A 21765-nucleotide genomic window follows, 5' to 3' on the forward strand; every position below is an offset into this window, starting at 1 on the left:
GGATCTAGGTAGGATGCCTTATATGCCTACTGTATGTGTATGAGAACTGCATGCTAGATTAGGGCTAAAGATCTAGGAAGATGCCTTATGTGCCTGCTGTATGTGCTTATTGAACTGCATGATAGTACTGATTAGTCAGTAATATCATGGCCTGATTAGGATATGCTTGGTTTTGGTTACTCAACGCTCGCATGCTGCTTGCTTTGTGCTTTTAGGAGTTCTAGTTATCTTTAATTATCTAGTAAACGAATACATTAAGTTACATATTACGAGGACTAAATAATTTCAGAAGGTTAGGTTTAGCCCTATTTTGCAGCTCTCGTTTGAGTCTAACCTGTGACGACCCGGAAATCTCTGTCTCTAAGTTACCTCGATAATTGAAAGTCAAACTCGTTTATGCTATCTTTTAGCATTGTTTAGGGTCTGTTTGAGTGTTCTCAACCTAGTACATTCAAGGTTTGGGTCAGGGGATGAGTTCTTTTCAGTTCATCGAGTCACATTCAATCCGAACACTCCTTCAAGAGGAGTGTACAGCCGTACACATGGGTGTACGGCCGTACACCCATCTATGGATGTGAACTCACCCCATGAGCATCCTATTCCTTCACTTTCACCTAAAGAGCTTCTAAACTTAGTGTTTATTCGAAGCTGGAGAGTTTGACTCATTCCGGAAACCATTCCCAAGGTGTGTACGACCGTACACAGGGTCCACGGCCGTGCACCACCTTCTATATATATGAAGTGCTCATTTTCTCCTCATTTGTTTCCCTCCTCCCAACCAAGATCACTCCCATTCTCTCTCAACTATCATCGGCTGTGAACACCCCAAAGGATCCAAAAACGTAAGTATTTCAACCTTAAACTAGTTATACATGAAAGACCAGTAGATCCAAGCCCCGATTCATCATATTTCTTCATAGTTCGTCACCTTGAAGGGTGTACGACCGTAAACCCTTCATGGGTTGGCCGTACACACCCAAAAAGGGTCCAAATCGAGTGTTTTCCCCACCTTCTTTTTGAACATTAGACCCACTAGCTTCCCCTTGGATCAAATCACATATTTTTCATGTTCCTTCTATGGGTGTACGGTCGTACACTCCATGGCCGTACACTCATGGCCGTACACACACCTTGACCGTACTCCATTGGTCGTACACTCTCCTGTATGGCCGTAAACCCCTTTTAGTCAATCACATGTGATTGTAACACTTAGTTTCAAGTGTTTCCTAGTCCCTAAGGGTGTTTCCTTGCATGTTAGTTGTCCAAAACACTAATTACATCCCTATATATTCTATTATATGTCATTTAGGACTTGTTGTGTCTCGGGAATTCATTCGTGGAACTCCTCATCCATACACGAACTTTCAATCGAATCAAACACATACGGTGAGTTCATATCCCTATATTTTCCGAGTTTTTAATGTTTTCAGGGGGGAATACAAGTAAATGCACAAGTAATCTTGTGTTTAAAATATAATTTGATTTATTATATTTTCCTATCGCTAGTATACATTAAACATAGAACTTACATACATAGTAAAACATCGTCACTACTAGACTTGAAATCGGGTTTACAAGACATGTTAAGATACAGTTTTCAGAACAAAGGAAACAAACTTATGAATTATGAAATAAAATATATTATTTTATAAGGATTTATAACAAAAAGGGTTTTCATAGTATTATTCGTGAATTCGTTGAGAGAGCCAGCAGTGTGAGACGCCTTGTAACCAGAGTCTCCTGAGAGGGAGAGCATGAGTTTGTGTATAGATCTATACGGGAGTGACAATCCCGCACCCTTACTATTAGCTACAGTCAACCTAGGGTGACAAACGTCATTTTTATCGACGTACGTCCGAGTACGTCGTATTGTTGATCGTCCATAGTATGGTTATAAGAATCCACAGGTGAAACAACGACTCGTTCACATAATAATACACCTAACAAACAGACACTAGGGTTAGTAACTATGTGATTACTTAGTATATACACTAGGGTAATATGAAATTAACATCCAACTTGCAGTGGGATGTGTGATCTCCGCCTCATTTCCTGTTCCTTGTTTGGTTGTGGGCTTAGGGCGGAATCACCCAATCGACTGTCTGTTCGATCCAAATTTCTATAACTCGTATGTACTAAGTGATCGCATGAGGGTATTCACACTACGGTATTCATACAAAGGTTTTCATATTGGTTTTCAAACAGAACAATGCTTAACAACATAAGTATGGTAGATGCTTATACTTTTTCGGTTTGGAACAGATAATTCAATAACTTACACTTAGGGAAAATATAGGACTTTCTAGGGTAAACATTAGTACTTTACAAACAAACAGTTATTCATTTCACTAATGAACATTTACTAATAATTCTGTAATTCCTTAGTTTATGCATCTAGGCTATGCGTGAGGAATATCCTACAAACCATGGAATGTGTGGTTTCCGCCTCATTTCCTGTTCCTTGTTTGGTTGTGGACTTAGGGAAGATCCACACAATCAATCGTTTGTTCGATATTGGTTTATACATAGCTAGTATGAGCTAAGTAGTTATAAAAAGAATTGGTTAATCATGCATTCAATAAGAAAATAATGGATTTTCTTGAGGAACACTTTCAACAGATATCAAAGAATCAATACAGTTAACTTTGTAAGTATCTAGTGAATACTTCAGGATTATGTACATAAGGATCCGACAACCAGTGGAATGTGTGGCCTCCGCCTCACTTTCTGTTCCTTGTTTGGTTGTGGGCTTGGGGCAGAACTACACAATCGATTGTTTGTTCGATCTGGTTTGTATATGATTTGTATACACTAAGTACTCGCAGGAGGAACTGGTAGGAATCATTTTACTTAAGGTTTATACATTCATTACATTAGAAAATATAAGTTTTTCTGGAGAAACATAATGTATTTTCGAAAGGACAAAGAACAGTTTTCTACAACAAAAAGCTTATGAACTCACCAGCTTTATGCTGATACTCTTTCAAAACCTACTTGTATTCTCAGGACATTAGTAGACATGTACACGCACCGGATTCGACAAGACGGAGCATAGTAGCTTCGAGTCTTTATATGCTATTTACTTTTAGAGTCAATCATGTATTATTCAAATGTAATGTAAACAATATACTATTAGTACAATGGTTGTTGTTGCTTTGATTACTATTATTCAATTTTTGTGATACTCTACATGACGTCCTCCGCCCCCGAACGTTTCCGTCGTTCCGGTTTGGGGGTGTGACAGATTGGTATCAGAGCATTGTTTATAGTGAACTTAGTATATTAACCCGTAAAAGATATACAACTATAAATAACAATGGGGCCGGAGTGCTCTGACTAAAAGTATACTTTTAAAATATAAGTATTTTACGATAAGTATACTAATAAGCATACATACTAAGAACAAGTATCACAATCAGAACAAGTAAGAACAAAACAAACAAAAGTATTTAGATGTTGGACACTACAGTCAAACCTAAGCAATTATGTAATCATATCTGGAATAAATATAACATGATCAACTATATTTATTCGAGATACGACCAACATGTGTTTGGGAGTGATAGTGGTGTCGCAACGAGTCTAAAACTTACCTAACTTCATATACAAAAGTATCATTAGAACAAAACATAAAGATAAAATACTATAGGAGTATTTTAGGCACTATAACAAACTTGAATGAGAACTAAAAGACCTTTACTGGCAGGTCTATGATTGTGAAGTGCATGCTTCCAGGGTTATATATAATTGGGATCTTATAGACTTAGAATTTGTGATCTTCGCTCTACTACCTGTTCCTTGCTTGGTTGTGGTTTTGGAGTAGGATCACCTATTCGAATGTCTATTTGATCTTGGTTATATACAACTTGCATGCACTACTTGACTATAGGAGGACCCAGTTTGGATCATCAATAACTATAAGAAGAAATGTTTACTTAATCTCATAAGATTCTTTAGACATCCCCATTCTCGCGCGAACAACCTAGATAGAGATAGCCACTCCACTACAATCACCAACAGAGAAGTCAATGAGGAATAAGAGAGGGTTCATAAAGTGGATTCCGAGAAGGAATCATACGAGGAGGCAAATCTCCCATCAGGAGGTGATGGAGATCTGCGGTAGAACCCGAAGCATGAAACTACAGTGAATAGGAAAACTATAGGAAAGTTCAGAGACAACAAATCCCCACGACTGAATTCAGAACCATCATAACTAGGACAGGAAACCCCTACCGAGGCGCGCAAGGTGGTAGAGAACCATATACGTCATACTAATAATTAACTAACTAATATGATCTAGCGAGTTAGTGATTACACTGCTCACACTATGTGTTAGGCTTATCGCCTTTAACATATCAGCTAGTAACAGTAAACCAGATCCCATAACTTCATTAAGAGGGTAGTCGCTATCAAATTCATAAGTCTATGTTTCATATACCTCTGTTATGAATTACTTCAAACGTCAGAACATGAAAACACTCGGAACTAAAACAAATTCGATTAAGATAACACTCGACTTGTAACCACTAAAGACTTACCCTCGTTTCGTCTTTTAAACCTTCTGACAGAAATATGCCACCGAAGAAGTCGACCAAAAACAAAAACAACACACCACCGCCGCCACCCCCTCAGTATGACCCAGTTGTCTTTGAGGCGGCAGTAACAGTCGCGGTGACAGCTGTCATGACACAAAGCAATGCAAGTGTACCAGTGGATCAGGTAGTGGAACCAACAACTCTAACCACGGACACACAAGGGAGTGCTCATACAAGGACTTCATGATCTGCGGACCCAAATCCTTCGATGGAAGCGGGTGAGTTATCGCCCTAATACGATGGTTCGAAAAGACAGAATCGATTTTTGAGCTCTGCGGGTGCCCAGAAGGGAGCAAAGTGAAGTTTGCTGCATGCACCTTCTCTGACAGAGCCCTTACATGGTGGAATAGCCATGTCAAGTCATTGACTCTTCCGATAGCAAACGCAATGGCTGGGAGAATCTAAAACAGATGATGCTGGAAGACTACTGCCCGAGGGGCGAAGTGCAAAAACTAGAGCATGAGCTATGGAATCTTACCATGGCAGGCTCAGACATAGATGCCTACTCAGATAGATTCAGCGACCTAGCTGCTCTATGCCCTGGGATTGTTACCCCAGAGAGCAAGAAGGTTGAGAGATACATTTGGGGACTACCTTCTCCAATCCAAGGAAACGTAATAGCAGCGAAACCTCTTACGTTTGACAGTGGCAAATGCCTGGCTTGAACATTGGTGGACTATGGGATCCGTCAAGGCATAATGGACCCTGTACAGGAATCAACCAAAGGAGATGATGATAAACAAAGGCTCGAGAGCGGGAAGAAGAGACAATCAACACAAGGACCCTCCGAGGGACAACAGACGGGTGCGGTCTATGCTGCCACGACACCAACCACTTCAATACCAGGTAGTCGTTACGCTGGAACCCTCCCTGAATACAACAAGTGTAACTTCCATCATACCGGAAGGTGTCGGAAGTTGTATTGCAAGAACTGCCTCCGAAGAGGACACACCATCCGTTTCTGTAGGGCACCGGCACGACCAATCTCTCAGGTCCCATTTGAGGAAGCAAGTGAGACCTGCTACGAACGCAGAGAAGCATGACACCACAGGAAAGATTGTCCACTGGTTAGAAACCCTGATGTAGAAGGACGGGTGCTAATGATAACTGCAGGAGAGTCCACCCCGGAACCACATGAGAACAACGGTACGTTTCCCAACCAAATCCTAACTATAATAGTTTCTTCCTCGTCTAAACTAAGCACATAGTTTATATAGAAACTAAATACTCTTTCTGGTAAGCTATAATGACTTGGTGTAAACATTAGGGCCATATATAATTAAGAACCAATAGACTTAGAGTGCGTGATTCCGCCTTATTTCCTGTTCCTTGTCTGGTTGTGGATTTAGGGCAGAGTCAATCAGTCGACCGTCTTGTCACTCTTAATTATATATGACTTGTAGACACTAAGTGATTATAGAGGGACCGGATGGAGATCATAATATCAAGTATCAATCACTAGAACAATCTTTCAGTTAATACACGTAAGGAAATACAAAACTATCGTAGTAGTAATATCAGGATCAAAACAGAAAGCACCAGAAACATACACTCAGATGCACCGATGTTCTTACAAAGCACTCTTTCCGAACTAACTTAACCCGCGATCCGACGACGTCATCCCGTCTATTTTAGTTGAGTCCACGCTACACCAAACCCACGTGTCACTGAGGAGACCCTTGCCTTAAACCGATCGAATATCCAAAACTCTCGTCACTCATAACGACAAACTAGACGCGGACCTCGGAATCATCTTTCACTTCAAACCTTCGAAGTACTCATACGCGGAGTACGGTATCCTCCCGTAACCTTCCTTAAGTATTCCCAACAGATTGTTTTGGAAATACCACTCGCGTAGCAAGTCAAGTTCAATCACAGAGGCTAGGGACAGATATGGTTAGCCTATCAATGTTAAATGTACACTCGAGGGTGGTATATAATTAAGATTCTACTGAATTAGGATGTGTGTTTCCGCCCTATCTCCTGTTCCTTGTCTGGTTGTGGACCTGGGGCAGAGCCACCCATCCGACCATCTTGTCAATCTTAATTATATACGACTTGTGTACACGAGACTGTGATAGATGAACTAGGTATGGGTCCTACCACGAACTTCAGGGTAAAGGCTGCTCAGGACCACAAAAGGGCATTCTACCAGTTGGATGAACGTGGTCAGGCAGGTCAAACCTACACACCATTCACAAACCAGAACAACATATTCAACAAGTGATGGTCCGCTGAAACACCAATCGAGGATCTGAATTCACTGGAGAACGCGAGGGTTTTATGAAACCCAAGTACCCTACCGATCCTAGAGAAGTGTCTATCCGATGAGACACTTGCGATACCCCTCATATTTTTCCAAGTCCACGATTTATATTCTCTGCATGAATTTCGGGACGAAATTCCCTCTAACAGGGGGGTGATGTGACAACCCGGAAATCTCTGTCTCTAAGTTACCTCGATCGTTGAAAGTCAAACTCATTTCTACTATCTTTTAGCATTGTTTAGGGTTTGTTTGAGTGTTCTAAATCTAGTACATTCAAGGTTTGGGTTTGGGGATGCGTTCTTTTCAGTTCATCGAGTCACATTCAAGTCGAACACTCCTTCAAGAGGAGTGTACGGCCGTACACATGGGTGTATGGCCGTACACCCATCTATGGCCGTAAACTCACACCATGAGCATCCTATTCCTTCACTTTCACCTCAAGAGCTTCTAACCTTAGTGTTTATTCGAAGCTGGAGAGTTTGACTCGTTTCGGAAACAATTCCCAAGGTGTGTACGGCCGAACACAGGGTCCGCGGCCGTACACCACCTTCTATATATATATATGAAGTGCTCATTTTCTCCTCATTTTTTCCCTCCTCCCAACCAAGATCACTCCCATTCTCTCTCAACTATCATCAGCCGTGAACACCCCAAAGGCTCCAAAAATGTAAGTATTTCCACCTTAAACTCGTTATACATGAAACACCGTTAGTCCCAACCCCGATTCATCATATTTCATCATAGTTCGTCACCTTGAAGGGTGTACGGCCGTAAACCCTTCATGGGTTGGCCGTACACACCCAAAAACGGTCCAAATCGAGTGTTTTGCCCACCTTCTTGTTGAACATTAGACTCACTAGCTTCCCCTTGGATCAAATCACCCATTTTGCATGTTCCTTCTATGGGTGTACGGTCGTACACTCCATGGCTGTACACTCATGGCCGTACACACACCTTGACCGTACTCGCCTGAAAGTACACTCTCCTGTATAGCCGTAAACCCCTTTTAGTCAATCACATGTGATTATAACACTTAGTTTCAAGTGTTTCCTAGTCACTAAGGGTGTTTCCTTGCATGTTAGTTGTCCAAAACACTAATTACATGCCTATATATGCTATTATATGTCATTTAGGACTTGTTGTGTCTCGGGAATTCATTCGTGGAACTCCTCATCCATACGCGAACTTTCAATCGAATCAAACACATACGGTGAGTTCATACCCCTATATTTTCCGAGTTTTTAATGTTTTCAGGGGGGAATACAAGCAAAAGCACAAGTAATCTTGTGTTTAAAATATAATTTGATTTATTATACTTTCCAATCGCTAGTATACATTGAACCTAGAAATTACATACATAGTAAAACATCGTCACTACTAGACTTGAAATCGGTTTTACAAGACATGTTAAGATACAAACTTTACAAACACAGTTTTCAGAACAGAGGAAACAAACTTGTGAATTATGAAATAAAAGATATTATTTTATAAGGATTTATAACAAAAAGGATTTTCATAGTATATTTCGTGAATTCGTTGAGAGAGCCAGCAGTGTGAGATGCCTTGTAACCAGAGTCTCCTGAGAGGGAGAGCGTGAGTTTGTGTATAGATCTATACGGGAGTGACAATCCCGCACCCTGACTATTAGCTACAGTCAACCTAGGGTGACTGTAACATCCCAAAATTTCGAGTCCAAAAATTTCATTTTAATTAACTGATTATAAAAGCATTCATAAGAAAACCACATAAAAGATATCATTCCGTAAATCCATATATCATGTCTGAAAACCCAAGTCATAAAATAGTATCATGTCAGAGTACAATCCCAGAATATCTCAAGTGCGGAAAATCAATGCGAGTGTGTATGATGTGCTACTACCGCGCCAGCTCCTTCCCCTTCGCTGAAGAGGTACCTGAAACCAAAACTATAAACTGTAAGCACGAAGCTTAGTGAGTTCCCCCATCGTACCGCATACCATACAATCACATAACATACATATACTGTCAGGCATATCTGGGTGCCCGACCTACCCCTTCGGTCCTCTCGACCGGATGCCGCCTAGCATATCAGGGTGCTGGCCTCCCCTTCGATCCTCTCGACTGGATACTGCCTAGCATATCTGGGTGCTGGCCTCCCCTTCGGTCCTCTCGACCGGATACGGGGGACTATTTCACCCCACTACTACTACCATATAACATGTAACACATAATCATATTCTATCTAGCATGACTGGGTATGACTACCACCTCCGGCCCTATCGACCGGAAATCTTGGGGACTATCTCCCCTACTACTAACATCATATCATACTAGCACATAACATAACAGGTAGTAGCAAACCTAGATGAATATCACAAAGACAATCATCTATCATACAACTCCTACTGGTGGGCCGGCATTGTGGCCGTAGACCCACCGCTACTGGAAGGTAACTCACCTCGTACGAGTAGCTGCTGATAACTTGCTCGGGAAATCTCTGTCTGTGGCTGCTCCGGAAATCCTCCGACTATAATCCCCACAAAACACTCAGTCAGAATCTAATATCTACTTTTAGGGTAAAATGATTGTTTTACCCCTGACCAAGTCCAAGTCAAGGCCAAAGTCAACTTCCAATTGACCTGACTCGCCGAGTTGGGCCGCCAACTCGTCGAGTCCTTATCCTTTTAATTGTCCTCATCTACGACTCTACTCGTCGAGTTTAGAAATGACTCGACGAGTTCCCCTTTTATGCGAACATCGAATGAAACTTCATCCGACTCGCCGAGTTGTATGAACAACTCGTCGAGTTCATCCTCATCCTATGAACCAGTCCTGTCTTCGACTCGCCGAGTTGTATGAACAACTCGTCGAGTTCATCTTCAAGAGTTGGGAGATTGCCTTGGACTCGCCGAGTCTGTTCTAGCACTCGTCGAGTCCTATGAACTCCAGGTCTCCCAACACGTCTAAACAGCTATGGGACTCCCTCTTCCAACAACTGACCATCGCAGAAGGGTTTAAGATGGCTGAAAGCGCACCGACTCGCCGCATCCCAAGAACGACTCGCCGAGTCCAACCTTGACCATTTCTATACAGTCGATCTAAATGGGATTTAACACACCAAAACCATAGATCTGGCCTCCTAATGTCCATTTTATACGTAAAGTTCCAAACTTGATGCACATGCATGGGGTTTTTAGCTCAAAAGTCCATAGAAGGTGCTCTACAATGTGCATGGGGCTCTCATGGCAATAAAGTTGGCAACTTTATGCCATGAAACCCCTCCAATGGCTCAGATCTGGAAGTAGAACCCCATGAATCACCTTACAAATCCGAAAATGGCTTAAGAAGCCCTTAATGCACCATGACTCTAGGCCCTAAAGATGAACACCCAAAAAGGAAGACCAAAATAGGGGGCATTTACCTTGCTTGAGCTGAAGATGAAGTAAGATCTCTGGATGTACAAGTCCCAACTCGAAATCCCAAGCTTCCTCTTTCCTCCCAAGCTTCACAAACCAATCAAGAGCACCAAAATGGCCTTAACACACACACACACACAAACGGCTAGGGTTTCGATATCCAGCTCTAAGGGAGTGTTAGGGACAAGGGAGGCTGAGTTAAGGTGTTTATATAGGGTGCAAACCCCCAGATTTAGGGTTTTACTCGCACAGCGCCTACTCGCCGAGTCCGTCTTCCGACTCGTCGAGTAGGTCACTTAAGATGTCTGCGGATCTCGACTCTACTCGACGAGTGGGTCCTTCGACTCGTCGAGTCCCAGGGAAAAACATAAAAATGCTTGAATTAAATACGTACCAGGAATTGGGTGCTACAAATCTCCCCCGCTTATTTTAGACTTCGTCCTCGAAGTCTGCTGCTCGTTCCTGGAAAAGTTCTAGGTAATGTTCCATCATCTCATGCACCGGCTCCCAAGTCCATTCTGAGCCCTTCCGGTGCTACCATTGCACCTTTACCATCTCGACCCTCTTGTTCCTCAAATCCTTCGACTTCCGGTCGAGGATTGCTACAGGTCGCTCGATGTAATTCAGGATGTCATCAACCTGAATATCCTCTAAGGGTACCACTGCTGAGTCGTCCACCAGGCACTTCCGCAGCTGGGAGACGTGGAAAGTGTTGTGGATCTGGCTGAGTTCGGCTGGCAGATCCAACCTGTACGCCACCTTGCCCACCCGGGCTAAAACCCTGAACGGTCCAATGTACCTGGGGCCTAACTTGCCCCGTTTCCTGAATCAGATGACTCCTTTCCATGGCGACACCTTCACGAGAACCATATCCCCGACCTGGAACTCCAGGTCTGATCGGCGCTTGTCGGCATAACTCTTCTGCCAACTCTGAGCAGTCTGAAGCCTGCTCCGGACCTGCTGAATCCTCTCCGTCGTCTTGAGCACCACTTCGGTGCTCCCCATGACCCTCTGCCAACCTCACCCCAACATATCGGGGTCCTGCACTTCCTCCCGTATAACATCTCGAAGGGAGGACGGCCAATACTCGCGTGGTAGTTGTGGTTGTACGAGAACTCAGCCAATGGGAGGTAAGTATCCCAACTACCATCGAAGTCTAACACACACGCCCGCAGCATATCCTCCAGAGTCTGGATGGTTCGCTCACTCTGACCATCTGTCTGCGGATGGAATGCAGTGCTAAAGTGCAGACGAGTACCCAGCTCGTCGTGGAATTTCTTCCAAAATCTAGAAGTAAACCGCACATCCCTGTCAGTAATCACGGAGACTGGCACTCCATGCCGAGCCACCACCTCCCGAATGTAGATGTCGGCCAGCTTCTCGGCCGATATACTCTCCTGGATCGGTATGAAATGAGCACTCTTGGTCAATCGATCCATGATGACCCATAGAGAATCTACTCCCCGCGCGGTCTTGGGAAGTTTGGTGATGAAATCCATGGTAATATCTTCCCACTTCTACATGGGAATATCCAACGGCTGCATCTTGCCGTGTGGTCTCTGATGCTCGGCCTTGACCTTCCTGCAGGTCAAGCACCGCTCCACGTACCATGCCACATCCCGCTTCATGCAGGGCCACCAATAGTCGAGACGAAGATCCCTATACATCTTCGTCGCCCCGGGATAGATAGAAAATCTGGACTTGTGCGCCTCATCCATCAACGTTTGACGCACGCCTCCATGATAGGGGACCCACACCCTATGGTGAAGGGTCAACAATCCCCGACTATCATAGTCGAAGGAGGAAACCTCACCCACAATACGCTCACTCTTCCGATGTTCCTCCTTCATAGCCTCCTGCTGGGCCCCTCGGATCTGCTCCAGCAGCGGAGTCACCATGGTCATCCGCATGTAAATATCCCTGGTCGGCGCTCCCTTGCGGCTAAGCGCGTCTGCCACCACATTGGCCTTCCCGGGGTGGTAAAGGATCTCGCAATCATAATCCTTCACCACGTCCAACCACCGTCGCTGCCTCATGTTCAGATTCGACTGATCCATGAGGTACCTCAAACTCTTGTGGTCCCTGTAAATGGTACAACGGACCCCATATAGGTAATGACGCCAAATCTTGAAGGCGAACACAACAGCCCCCAACTCCAAATCATGCGTCGGATAGTTCGCCTCGTGAGGCTTCAGCTGCCTCGAAGCGTAGGCGATGACATGACCCCTCTGCATCAACACCGCGACCAAACCCGAAATAGACGCGTCGCAGTACACAACAAAATCCTCTACGCCCTCTGGCAGGGCTAAGATCGGCGCCTCGCACAATCTCTGTCTCAGTGTCTCAAACGTTGCCTGCTGCTCAGGCCCCCAACGAAAGACTACGGCCTTCTTCGTCAGCCGCGTCAAGGGTACGGCTATCTTGGAGAAATCCTGGATGAATCTCCGATAGTAGTGGGCTAATCCAAGGAAACTCCGAATCTCAGATGGAGACTTCGGAACCTCCCATCTCATCACGGCCTCCACCTTGGCCGGGTCGACCAGAATACCGTTCTGGTTGACAAGGTGCCCAAGAAACTGCACCTCGCGCAACTAGAACTCACACTTGGAGAACTTGGCGTACAAGCTCTCTCTCCTCAGAGTATCCAAAACCTCTTACAGATGCTCCTCATGCTGCTCCTGCATCTTGGAATAGACCAAGATGTCATTAATGAAAACTATCACGGACCGATCCAGAATCGGTCTACACACGCGGTTCATGAGGTCCATGAACGCGGCAGAAGCATTGGTGAGCCCAAAAGGCATCACCACGAACTCATAGTGGCCATAACGCGTCCGAAACGCAGTCTTCTGCACATCCTCCTCTCTGACCCTCATCTGATGATACCCTGAATGTAAATCAATCTTGGAGAACCAAGATGCTCCCTGTAGCTGGTCAAAAAGGTCATCAATCCTCGGGAGTGGGTAACGGTTCTTCACCGTTACCTTATTCAGCTCCCTATAATCTATACACATCCGATGCGACCCATCCTTCTTTTTCACGAACAGAATCGGGGCTCCCCAGGGTGAACTGCTCGGCCTGATGAACCCCTTGTCTAACAGCTCATGCAGCTGTGTAGACAACTCCTGCATCTCCGGAGGAGCCAACCGATACGGTTCCCTGGCTATCGGAGCCGCACCAGGGGCAAGGTCGATCCTGAACTCCACCTGCCGCTCCGGGGGTATCCCAGGAAGCTCCTCTGGGAACACATCTGCGTAGTCTCGCACCACTGGAACATCACTCACCGTCGCCTTACCCGCCTCCCGGGTATCCATAACATAGGCGACATATCCAGCACAACCCTGCTGAAGGTAGCGCCTAGCCCTTGCTGCTGAGCACATGGTGGGTCCACGCTGTGGTCTCTCGCTGTGGATCACCAACTCTCCCCCACCTGGGGTCCTGACTCGCACTAACTGTTGTGCACAATCTATCACCACCCCATTAGGGCTCAACCAGTCCATGCCTATAATCACCTTGTTCCCACGCAACGGAATGGGAACCAAGTCTACCAAGTAATGCTCCTCGAATAACCTCAGCACACAATCTCGGAAAACTGCTGATGCTCGCACCGATCGATCATTGGCAATCTCTACCTCTAAAGGGAAATCCAACACGCCCGAAGACTCAGAAAACCTCTTGTTGAGCGCAAGAGAAACAAATGATCGAGTGGCACCTGAATCAAACAACACCTGTACCGGAATACCATTCACATGGAACGATCCTAACATGTATATACAGAGCATATATCAATATCATAAACATCATATAAATAGATCAGAGGGAAAGAATCATACCCGTCACCAAATCGGGTGCGGCGCGTGCCTCCTCGGTAGTCAACTGGAAAGCCCGACTCCTCACCACTGGAGCCTCTGCCTTGCCCTACCGGCCATCAGTAATCCGCAGGGTCACTGGAGCTGGCGCCTTCACTGGCGCTGCTGCTGTCAACTGGGGGCAATTGGCCTTTTTGTGGCCCCTCTGGTTGCAGTGGAAACACAGCAACTCAAATGTCTAAATAGTGGGTGCAGGGGCGGTACAATCCTTGCTGAAGTGCCCCGTCTTGCCGCACTTGTAGCAGCCCGACGATCCCTACCTGCATGCTCCCTCATGTAACTTGACACATTTCCTACAGCGGCCTCAGCCCTGCTGGCCTTTTGGCCCAGCATCTGATCCTTTGGGCTTCTTCCCTGAAGCCCCAGTCGTCTGTCCCTCCTCTACCTTCCTCTTCCGGATATGCTCCAGATCAATCTCCCTCTCCCTTGCCATGGCAATCATGGAATCCAAGGTAGGGCAAGCTGAAAAACTAACATGCTCCCGAATGTCAGCTCGTAGCATGTCATGGTAGCGGGTCCTCCTCATATCCTCATCTCCCGCATACTGGGGCACCAACAATGCCCTCTCCCGGAACTTGGCGGTGATCTCCGCCACAGTCTCCGTAGTCTGTTTCATATCCAAAAACTCCCTGGCCAGCTGCTGAAGCTCCACAGCTGGCGCGAACTCACTCCTGAACCGGGTCACAAAGTCCGGCCATGTCATAGCCTCAACAGCCGAGGCTCCCAGAGAGTCACCAACCGACTCCCACCAATCCATGGCCCTGTCTCTCAAGCACCCTGCTGCATATCTCACTTTCGACCCCTCGGGGCAGAAGCTGGTCAACTGTGCAGACTTAATGTCTGCAATCCACCATCTGGCCACAATGGGGTCCTTCGCCCCATGGAAATCCAGCGCACCACTTCCCCTGAAGTCCTTAAAGGACAGTGTGCGTGATCCCGACTGGCTGGTCGCCATGTCGCTCCTGAACGCCCGGAGGCGATCCTCCATCAGCTCGACAATCCCTTCCTTGATCGACCCAAAGATGACCGGGGTCGCATCAAGCATGCCTCTAGTGATCTCGGATGCGATGAACTCACGTAGCCTCTCATCCACTGGTTCGGAACCTGAGCCCGAACCCGATCCCTCTCCTGAGCTGCCAACTGCTGGCCTCGGACGTAGTACCACCATTCTGCAATACATAATGACAACCGTCAGTGATACTGATACATCTAGAGGGATCACATCCATCACAAGTTCCCTGGTCTTACCTCAGCCTTCCTTGATTCAAGTACGGATCCTCTGCTTTCAGTAGTACGGGCCCATACTACCTTCCACATCTATCCGTACTTTCCTCAAGTATTGCCTCGACTCCACCAAGTCACTTCTACTGCTACTGATCTCTGCTACTCTCATCCTAGGCTTGCCCTAGGGAAATCCCTGACTCCACCCAATCCAGTCCTCAGCTGCTGAAGGCCTCCTTGTAATGCCAATTAGCCATCACCTGGATACCATCACATGTGACGAGGCTCGGATAATCCTTCGAGTAAAAGACTCGTCCCTACAACGGTTAGACTCAAACGAGAGTTGCGCAATAGGGCCAAATCCAGCACTCTGAGATTATTCAATCCTGATCACATGTGACGTGACGTATTCACCTAATGGCTAACTCCCATCACTCAGAGTCCCACAAAGCACAAAGCAAGCAGCATTCAGACACAGGAAACTACTCAAGCAATTCTATCCTCATAACAAGAAATTGTACTAGCATACAATGCTAAGCTCATACTATCAGTCATAACCTAAACAGGCTATCCTACTACTGTCTACTCAATACTAGCATGCAATTCTAATAAAGCTGAAACACATATAGCAGGCACATAAGGCATCCTCCTAGATCCTTAGCCCTATTCTAGCATGCTGTTCTACTGAAACTGAACTGATAATCATAATATAAACTTGTATGGGTACTTTGGGGAAAATCTTACTTGAGCTCGGCCGGTCGCGCACATCACACACTTCGTTCTTTCTCAAAACTCCTTTAACTTATCTTTTAGAAAACCATTTTCTTGTAAAAAGCTTTTAATCCCTCGATTTGAGTCCAGACACCCCCGAGGGTGTGTCCGAATCCCTTAAACCAGGGCCCTGATACCAACTTGTAACATCCCAAAATTTCGAGTCAAAAAATTTCATTTTAATTAACTGATTATAAAAGCATTCATAAGAAAACCACATAAAAGATATCATTCCGTAAATCCATATATCATGTCTGAAAACCCAAGTCATAAAATAGTATCATGTCAGAGTACAATCCCAGAATATCTCAAGTGCGTAAAATCAATGCGAGTGTGTATGATATGCTGCTACCGCGCCAGCTCCTTCCCCTTCGCTGAAGAGGTACCTGAAACCAAAACTATAAACTGTAAGCACGAAGCTTAGTGAGTCCCCCCATCGTACCGCATACCATACAATCACATAACATACATATACTGTCAGGCATATCTGGGTGCCCGACCTACCCCTTCGGTCCTCTCGACCGGATGCCGCCTAGCATATCTGGGTGCTGGCCTCCCCTTCGGTCCTCTCGACCGGATACTGCCTAGCATATCTGGGTGCTTGCCTCCCCTTCGGTCCTCTCGACCGGATACGGGGGACTATTTCACCCCACTACTACTACCACATAACATGTAACACATAATCATATTCTATCTAGCATGACTGGGTATGACTACCCCCTCTGGCCCTATCGACCGGAAATCTTGGGGACTATCTCCCCTACTACTAACATCATATCATACTAGCACATAACATAACAGGTAGTAGCAAACCTAGATGAATATCACAAAGACAATCATCTATCATACAACTCCTACTGGTGGGCCGGCATTGTGGCCGTAGACCCACCGCTACTGGAAGGTAACTCACCTTGTACGAGTAGCTGCTGATAACTTGCTCGGGAAATATCTGTCTGCGGCTGCTCCGGAAATCCTCCGAATATAATCCCCACAAAACACTCAGTCAGAATCTGATATCTACTTTTAGGGTAAAATAACTTCCAGTTGACCAAGTCCAAGTCAAGGCCAAATTCAACTTCCAGTTGACCTGACTCGCCGAGTTGGGCCGCCAACTCGTCGAGTCCTTATCCTTTTAACTGTCCTCATCCACAACTCTACTCGTCGAGTTTAGAAATGACTCGACGAGTTCCCCTTTGATGCAAACATCGAATGAAACTTCATCCGACTCGCCGAGTTGTATGAACAACTCGTCGAGTTCATCCTCATCCTATGAACCAGTCTTGTCTTCGACTCGCCGAGTTGTATGAACAACTCGTCGAGTTCATCTTCAAGAGTTGGGAGATTGCCTTGGACTCGCCGAGTCTGTTATAACACTCGTCGAGTCCTATGAACTCTAGGTCTCCCAACACGTCTAAACAGCTATGGGACTCCCTCTTCTAACAACTGACCATCGCAGAAGGGTTTAAGATGGCTGAAAGCGCACCGACTCGCCGAGTCCAACCTTGACCATTTCTATACAGTCGATCTAAATGGGGTTTAACACACCAAAACCATAGATCTGGCCTCCTAATGTCCATTTTATACATAAAGTTCCAAACTTGATGCACATGCATGGGGTTTTTAGCTCAAAAGTCCATAGAAGGTGCTCTACAATGTGCATGGGGCTCTCATGGCCATAAAGTTGGCACCTTTATGCCATGAAACCCCTCCAATGGCTCAGATCTGGAAGTAGAACCCCATGAATCACCTTACAAATCCAAAAATGGCTTAAGAAGCCCTAAATGCACCATGACTCTAGGCCCTAAAGATGAACAACCAAAAAGGAAGACCAAAACAGGGGGCATTTACCTTTCTTGAGCTGAAGATGAAGTAAGATCTATGGATCCACAAGTCCCAACTCGAAATCCCAAGCTTCCTCTTTCCTCCCAAGCTTCACAAACCAATCAAGAGCACCAAAATGGCCTTAACACACATACAAACAGCTAGGGTTTCGATATCCAACTCTAAGGGAGTGTTAGGGACAAGGGAGACTGAGTTAAGGTGTTTATATAGGGTGCAAACCCCCAGATTTTTTTACTCGCACAGCGCCTACTCGTCGAGTCCGTCTTCCGACTCGTCGAGTAGGTCACTTAATATGTCTGCGGATCTCGACTCTACTCGACGAGTGGGTCCTCCGACTCGTCGAGTCCCAGGGAAAACATAAAAATGCTTGAATTAAATGTGTACCAAGAATTGGGTGCTACAGTGACAAACGTCATTTTTATCGACGTACGTCCGAGTACGTCGTATTGTTGATCGTCCATAGTATAGTTATAAGAATCCACAGGTGAAACAACGACTCGTTCACATAATAATACACCTAACAAACAGACACTAGGGTTAGTAACTATGTGATTACTTAGTATATACACTAGGGTAATATGAAATTAACATCCAACTTGCAGTGGGATGTGTGATCTCCGCCTCATTTCCTGTTCCTTGTTTGGTTGTGGGCTTAGGGCGGAATCACCCAATCGACTATCTGTTCGATCCAAATTTCTATAACTCGTATGTACTAAGTGATCGCATGAGGGTATTCACACTACGGTATTCATACAAAGGTTTTCATATTGGTTTTCAAACAGAACAATGCTTAACAACATAAGTATGGTAGATGCTTATACTTTTTCGGTTTGGAACAGATAATTCAATAACTTACACTTAAAGAAAATATAGGATTTTCCAGGGTAAACATTAGTACTTTACAAACAAACGGTGATTCATTTCACTAATGAACATTTACTAATAATTCTGTAATTCCTTAGTTTATGCATCCAGGCTATGCGTGAGGAATATCCGACAAACCATTGAATGTGTGGTTTCCGCCTCATTTCCTGTTCCTTGTTTGGTTGTGGACTTAGGGGAGATCCAAACAATCAATCGTTTGTTCGATATTGGTTTATACATAGCTAGTATGAGCTAAGTAGTTGTAAAAAGAATTGGTTAATCATGCATTCAATAAGAAAATAATGGATTTTCTTGAGGAACACTTTCAACAGATATCAAAGAATCAATACAGTTAACTTTGTAAGTATCTAGTGAATACTTCAGGATTATGTACATACGGATCCGACAACCAGTGGAATGTATGGCCTCCGCCTCACTTCCTGTTCCTTGTTTGGTTGTGGGCTTGGGGCAGAACCACACAATCGATTGTTTGTTCGATCTGGATTGTATATGATTTGTATACACTAAGTACTCGCAGGAGGAACTGGTAGGAATCCTTTTACTTAAGGTTTATACATTCATTACATTAGAAAATATAAGTTTTTCTGGAGAAACATAATGTACTTTTCGAAAGGACAAAGAATAGTTTTCTACAACAAAAAGCTTATTAACTCACCAGCTTTATGCTGATACTCTTTCAAAACCTACTTGTATTCTCACGACATTAGTAGATAGGTACACGCACCGGATTCAAGAAAACAGAGCATAGTAGCTTCGAGTCTTTATTTGCTATTTACTTTTAGAGTCAATCATGTATGATTCAAATGTAATGTAAACACTATACTATTAATACAATGGTTGTTGTTTGTCACACCCCCAAACCAACGATGGCGGAAACGTCCGGGGGTCGAGGACTTCATGTATAGTATCACAACAACGAGTATAATAGTGCTCAAAGTAAATACAACCATCATAAATATAATTGAAAAGTTACACCATAGTATATGTTTACATGTTTTAAAATCAATTACATTATGATGACAAAATGAACTGTTTGACGATATAACGTCCCATCCTCAAAATGTTGTTGGTTTCCTGTTTCAGTAATTTCCTGAGAATACAAGTAGTTTTGAAAAGTGTCAACAATTAAGTTGGTGAGTTTATAAGATTTCTGTTTGAGGAAAAAGCCATTTTTCTTGTAAAAACGATAGAGTATGATTCCAGAAAATCCAATATTTTCTTTATACAAGTCATGTAGTCCTAAATGTCAAGACCGAAATGTACAAGTATTTTTCCATACTTAAAGTAATTCATGCAAGTTTAAATCGACATAAATTCGTTTAATTTAGAAGTAAAACCCGTAAATCTTATGTTTTGTTAATACCCCATGCGAGTTATTATAACCATGCTATGACTCAGTCGGCCTCATAATACGACGTTCTTCAGGCGTCGTAAATTAAATGACACTTGTCACCTCAGACCTGCCGGTCTAGCTGTTGCATGCAGCTCAGGTGCGGGTTTGTCAGACCCAATATAGATCTATACACAACTATCACGCTCTCCCTACAAGAGACTCTGGTTACAATTTACAGGACTTTTGACTTTGTTACTTTGAAGGTAACACGAAGCGAATGTCTCACAAATTTATTCATTAACAGATTTACGTGAACTGAACTAAAAACCCCTTGGTAAATGAGTTTGACTGGTTAATGAAACATAAACTATACCTATTATAGTTTATCCAAAACGTTTGTAATGTAAAAGAACCCTTTTATGAAAATACATTAGTGCTATGAATCCATAAACTATTACTATTATGTAGTATATGAAAACCCATTTGTTTTGAGAGTAAAACCTTTCTCATGTAGTAAAAATCCATAAACTATGCTTATTATAGTTTATTATATGTGTTCGAAATGAATGAAGAATCCTTATCATGAATGACTAAATTTCAGCATTGAATCTCGAATCCTTATCAAGTGTGGGAAGAGATTTACTTACCAAGGTGTGTGAAGAGCTCAAGATCAGCCTTGAATCTCGAATTCTTGGTGAGAGGAAGTGAGAGAGAATGTGTTTTGGTTTTTGGTGAAAAGTGAGTGAAATGGGAGGAGAGAGGAGATTTTCAGCTTTTGATGAACCTTTACAGCTGGAGGAGGGGTGTCAAAGGACCAATAGTTGACTAGGTAGGGGGAATAGTGACTGAGGGTTGTACTATGAAGGTATAGGAGAGGTTGTTTGTGTCATACTCTAGATAAAGTCAACACTCTACCCCAAGATCTAACTTAATAGATTTTATTCTTGGACTAGGATTTCCCCCAAAAATATGATTAAAAATGAATATTTAGGGTCTCTTATATTAAATTACGAGTTTTGGTGAAAATCCCGCGTTAAAATCACGAAAAACGGGCCTAAAACGAAGATTGGGTCAAAAACCGGGAAGAAAATGCTGATTTCCGAAGTCTGGCCGAAGGTTGGGTCTTGAGAGGGTTAGAACCGAAGGTAGGGTTCGGTTGGTGCATTGGAACCGAGAGTAAGAGGTTCGGTCCGAGCCTCGCAGGCGAACTCACCAGAAGGGACCGAAGGCAAGGGTTCGGTTCAGCAGATCGGATCAACAGCTTCGGTTCGGTCCTCCTAGTTCGGTTCTTAAGGCTGTTCGGTCCAGGAGGCTTCTTAGGGTTTCGCTTCTTAGGGGTTTCGGTTCCTTAAGGGAGGTTCGGTTCCTAAGAGGGTTCGACTCCTTAAGAGGGTTCGGCTCCTTAAGAGGCTTCGGCTCCTTAAAGCTGTATTTCGCGTAAACTTCCGTTTTCGAGCGGTTTTCGACTAAATTAAGGGTCGGGATGCCCCGAGTGATTATAAAAAGTTGAGAGAGATTTGGGAGAGATTTTACACACTTGGAGAGATTTCTCATACAGAGAGAGATTTGGGAGAGATTTCACACACTT

At 44.3% G+C, this 21765-nt stretch overlaps 1 protein-coding gene across 1 annotated transcript in view; it reads left to right on the forward strand.

Annotated features, from left to right (window-relative positions):
• Window positions 1-4572: 4572 nt before the first annotated feature.
• The window catches only part of LOC145121916 (uncharacterized), a 46235-nt gene continuing 29042 nt past the window's right edge, over window positions 4573-21765 (forward strand). The window contains exon 1 of the mRNA XM_079057597.1: window positions 4573-4719. Within this exon, the coding sequence (XP_078913723.1) occupies window positions 4573-4719 (147 nt within the window). The remainder of the gene's footprint in view (window positions 4720-21765) is intronic.

Source organism: Lactuca virosa, chromosome 6, assembly GCF_052849685.1.
Source record: "Lactuca virosa cultivar CGN04683 chromosome 6, Lactuca_virosa_CGN04683_v6, whole genome shotgun sequence".
Lineage (NCBI taxonomy): Eukaryota > Viridiplantae > Streptophyta > Magnoliopsida > Asterales > Asteraceae > Lactuca > Lactuca virosa.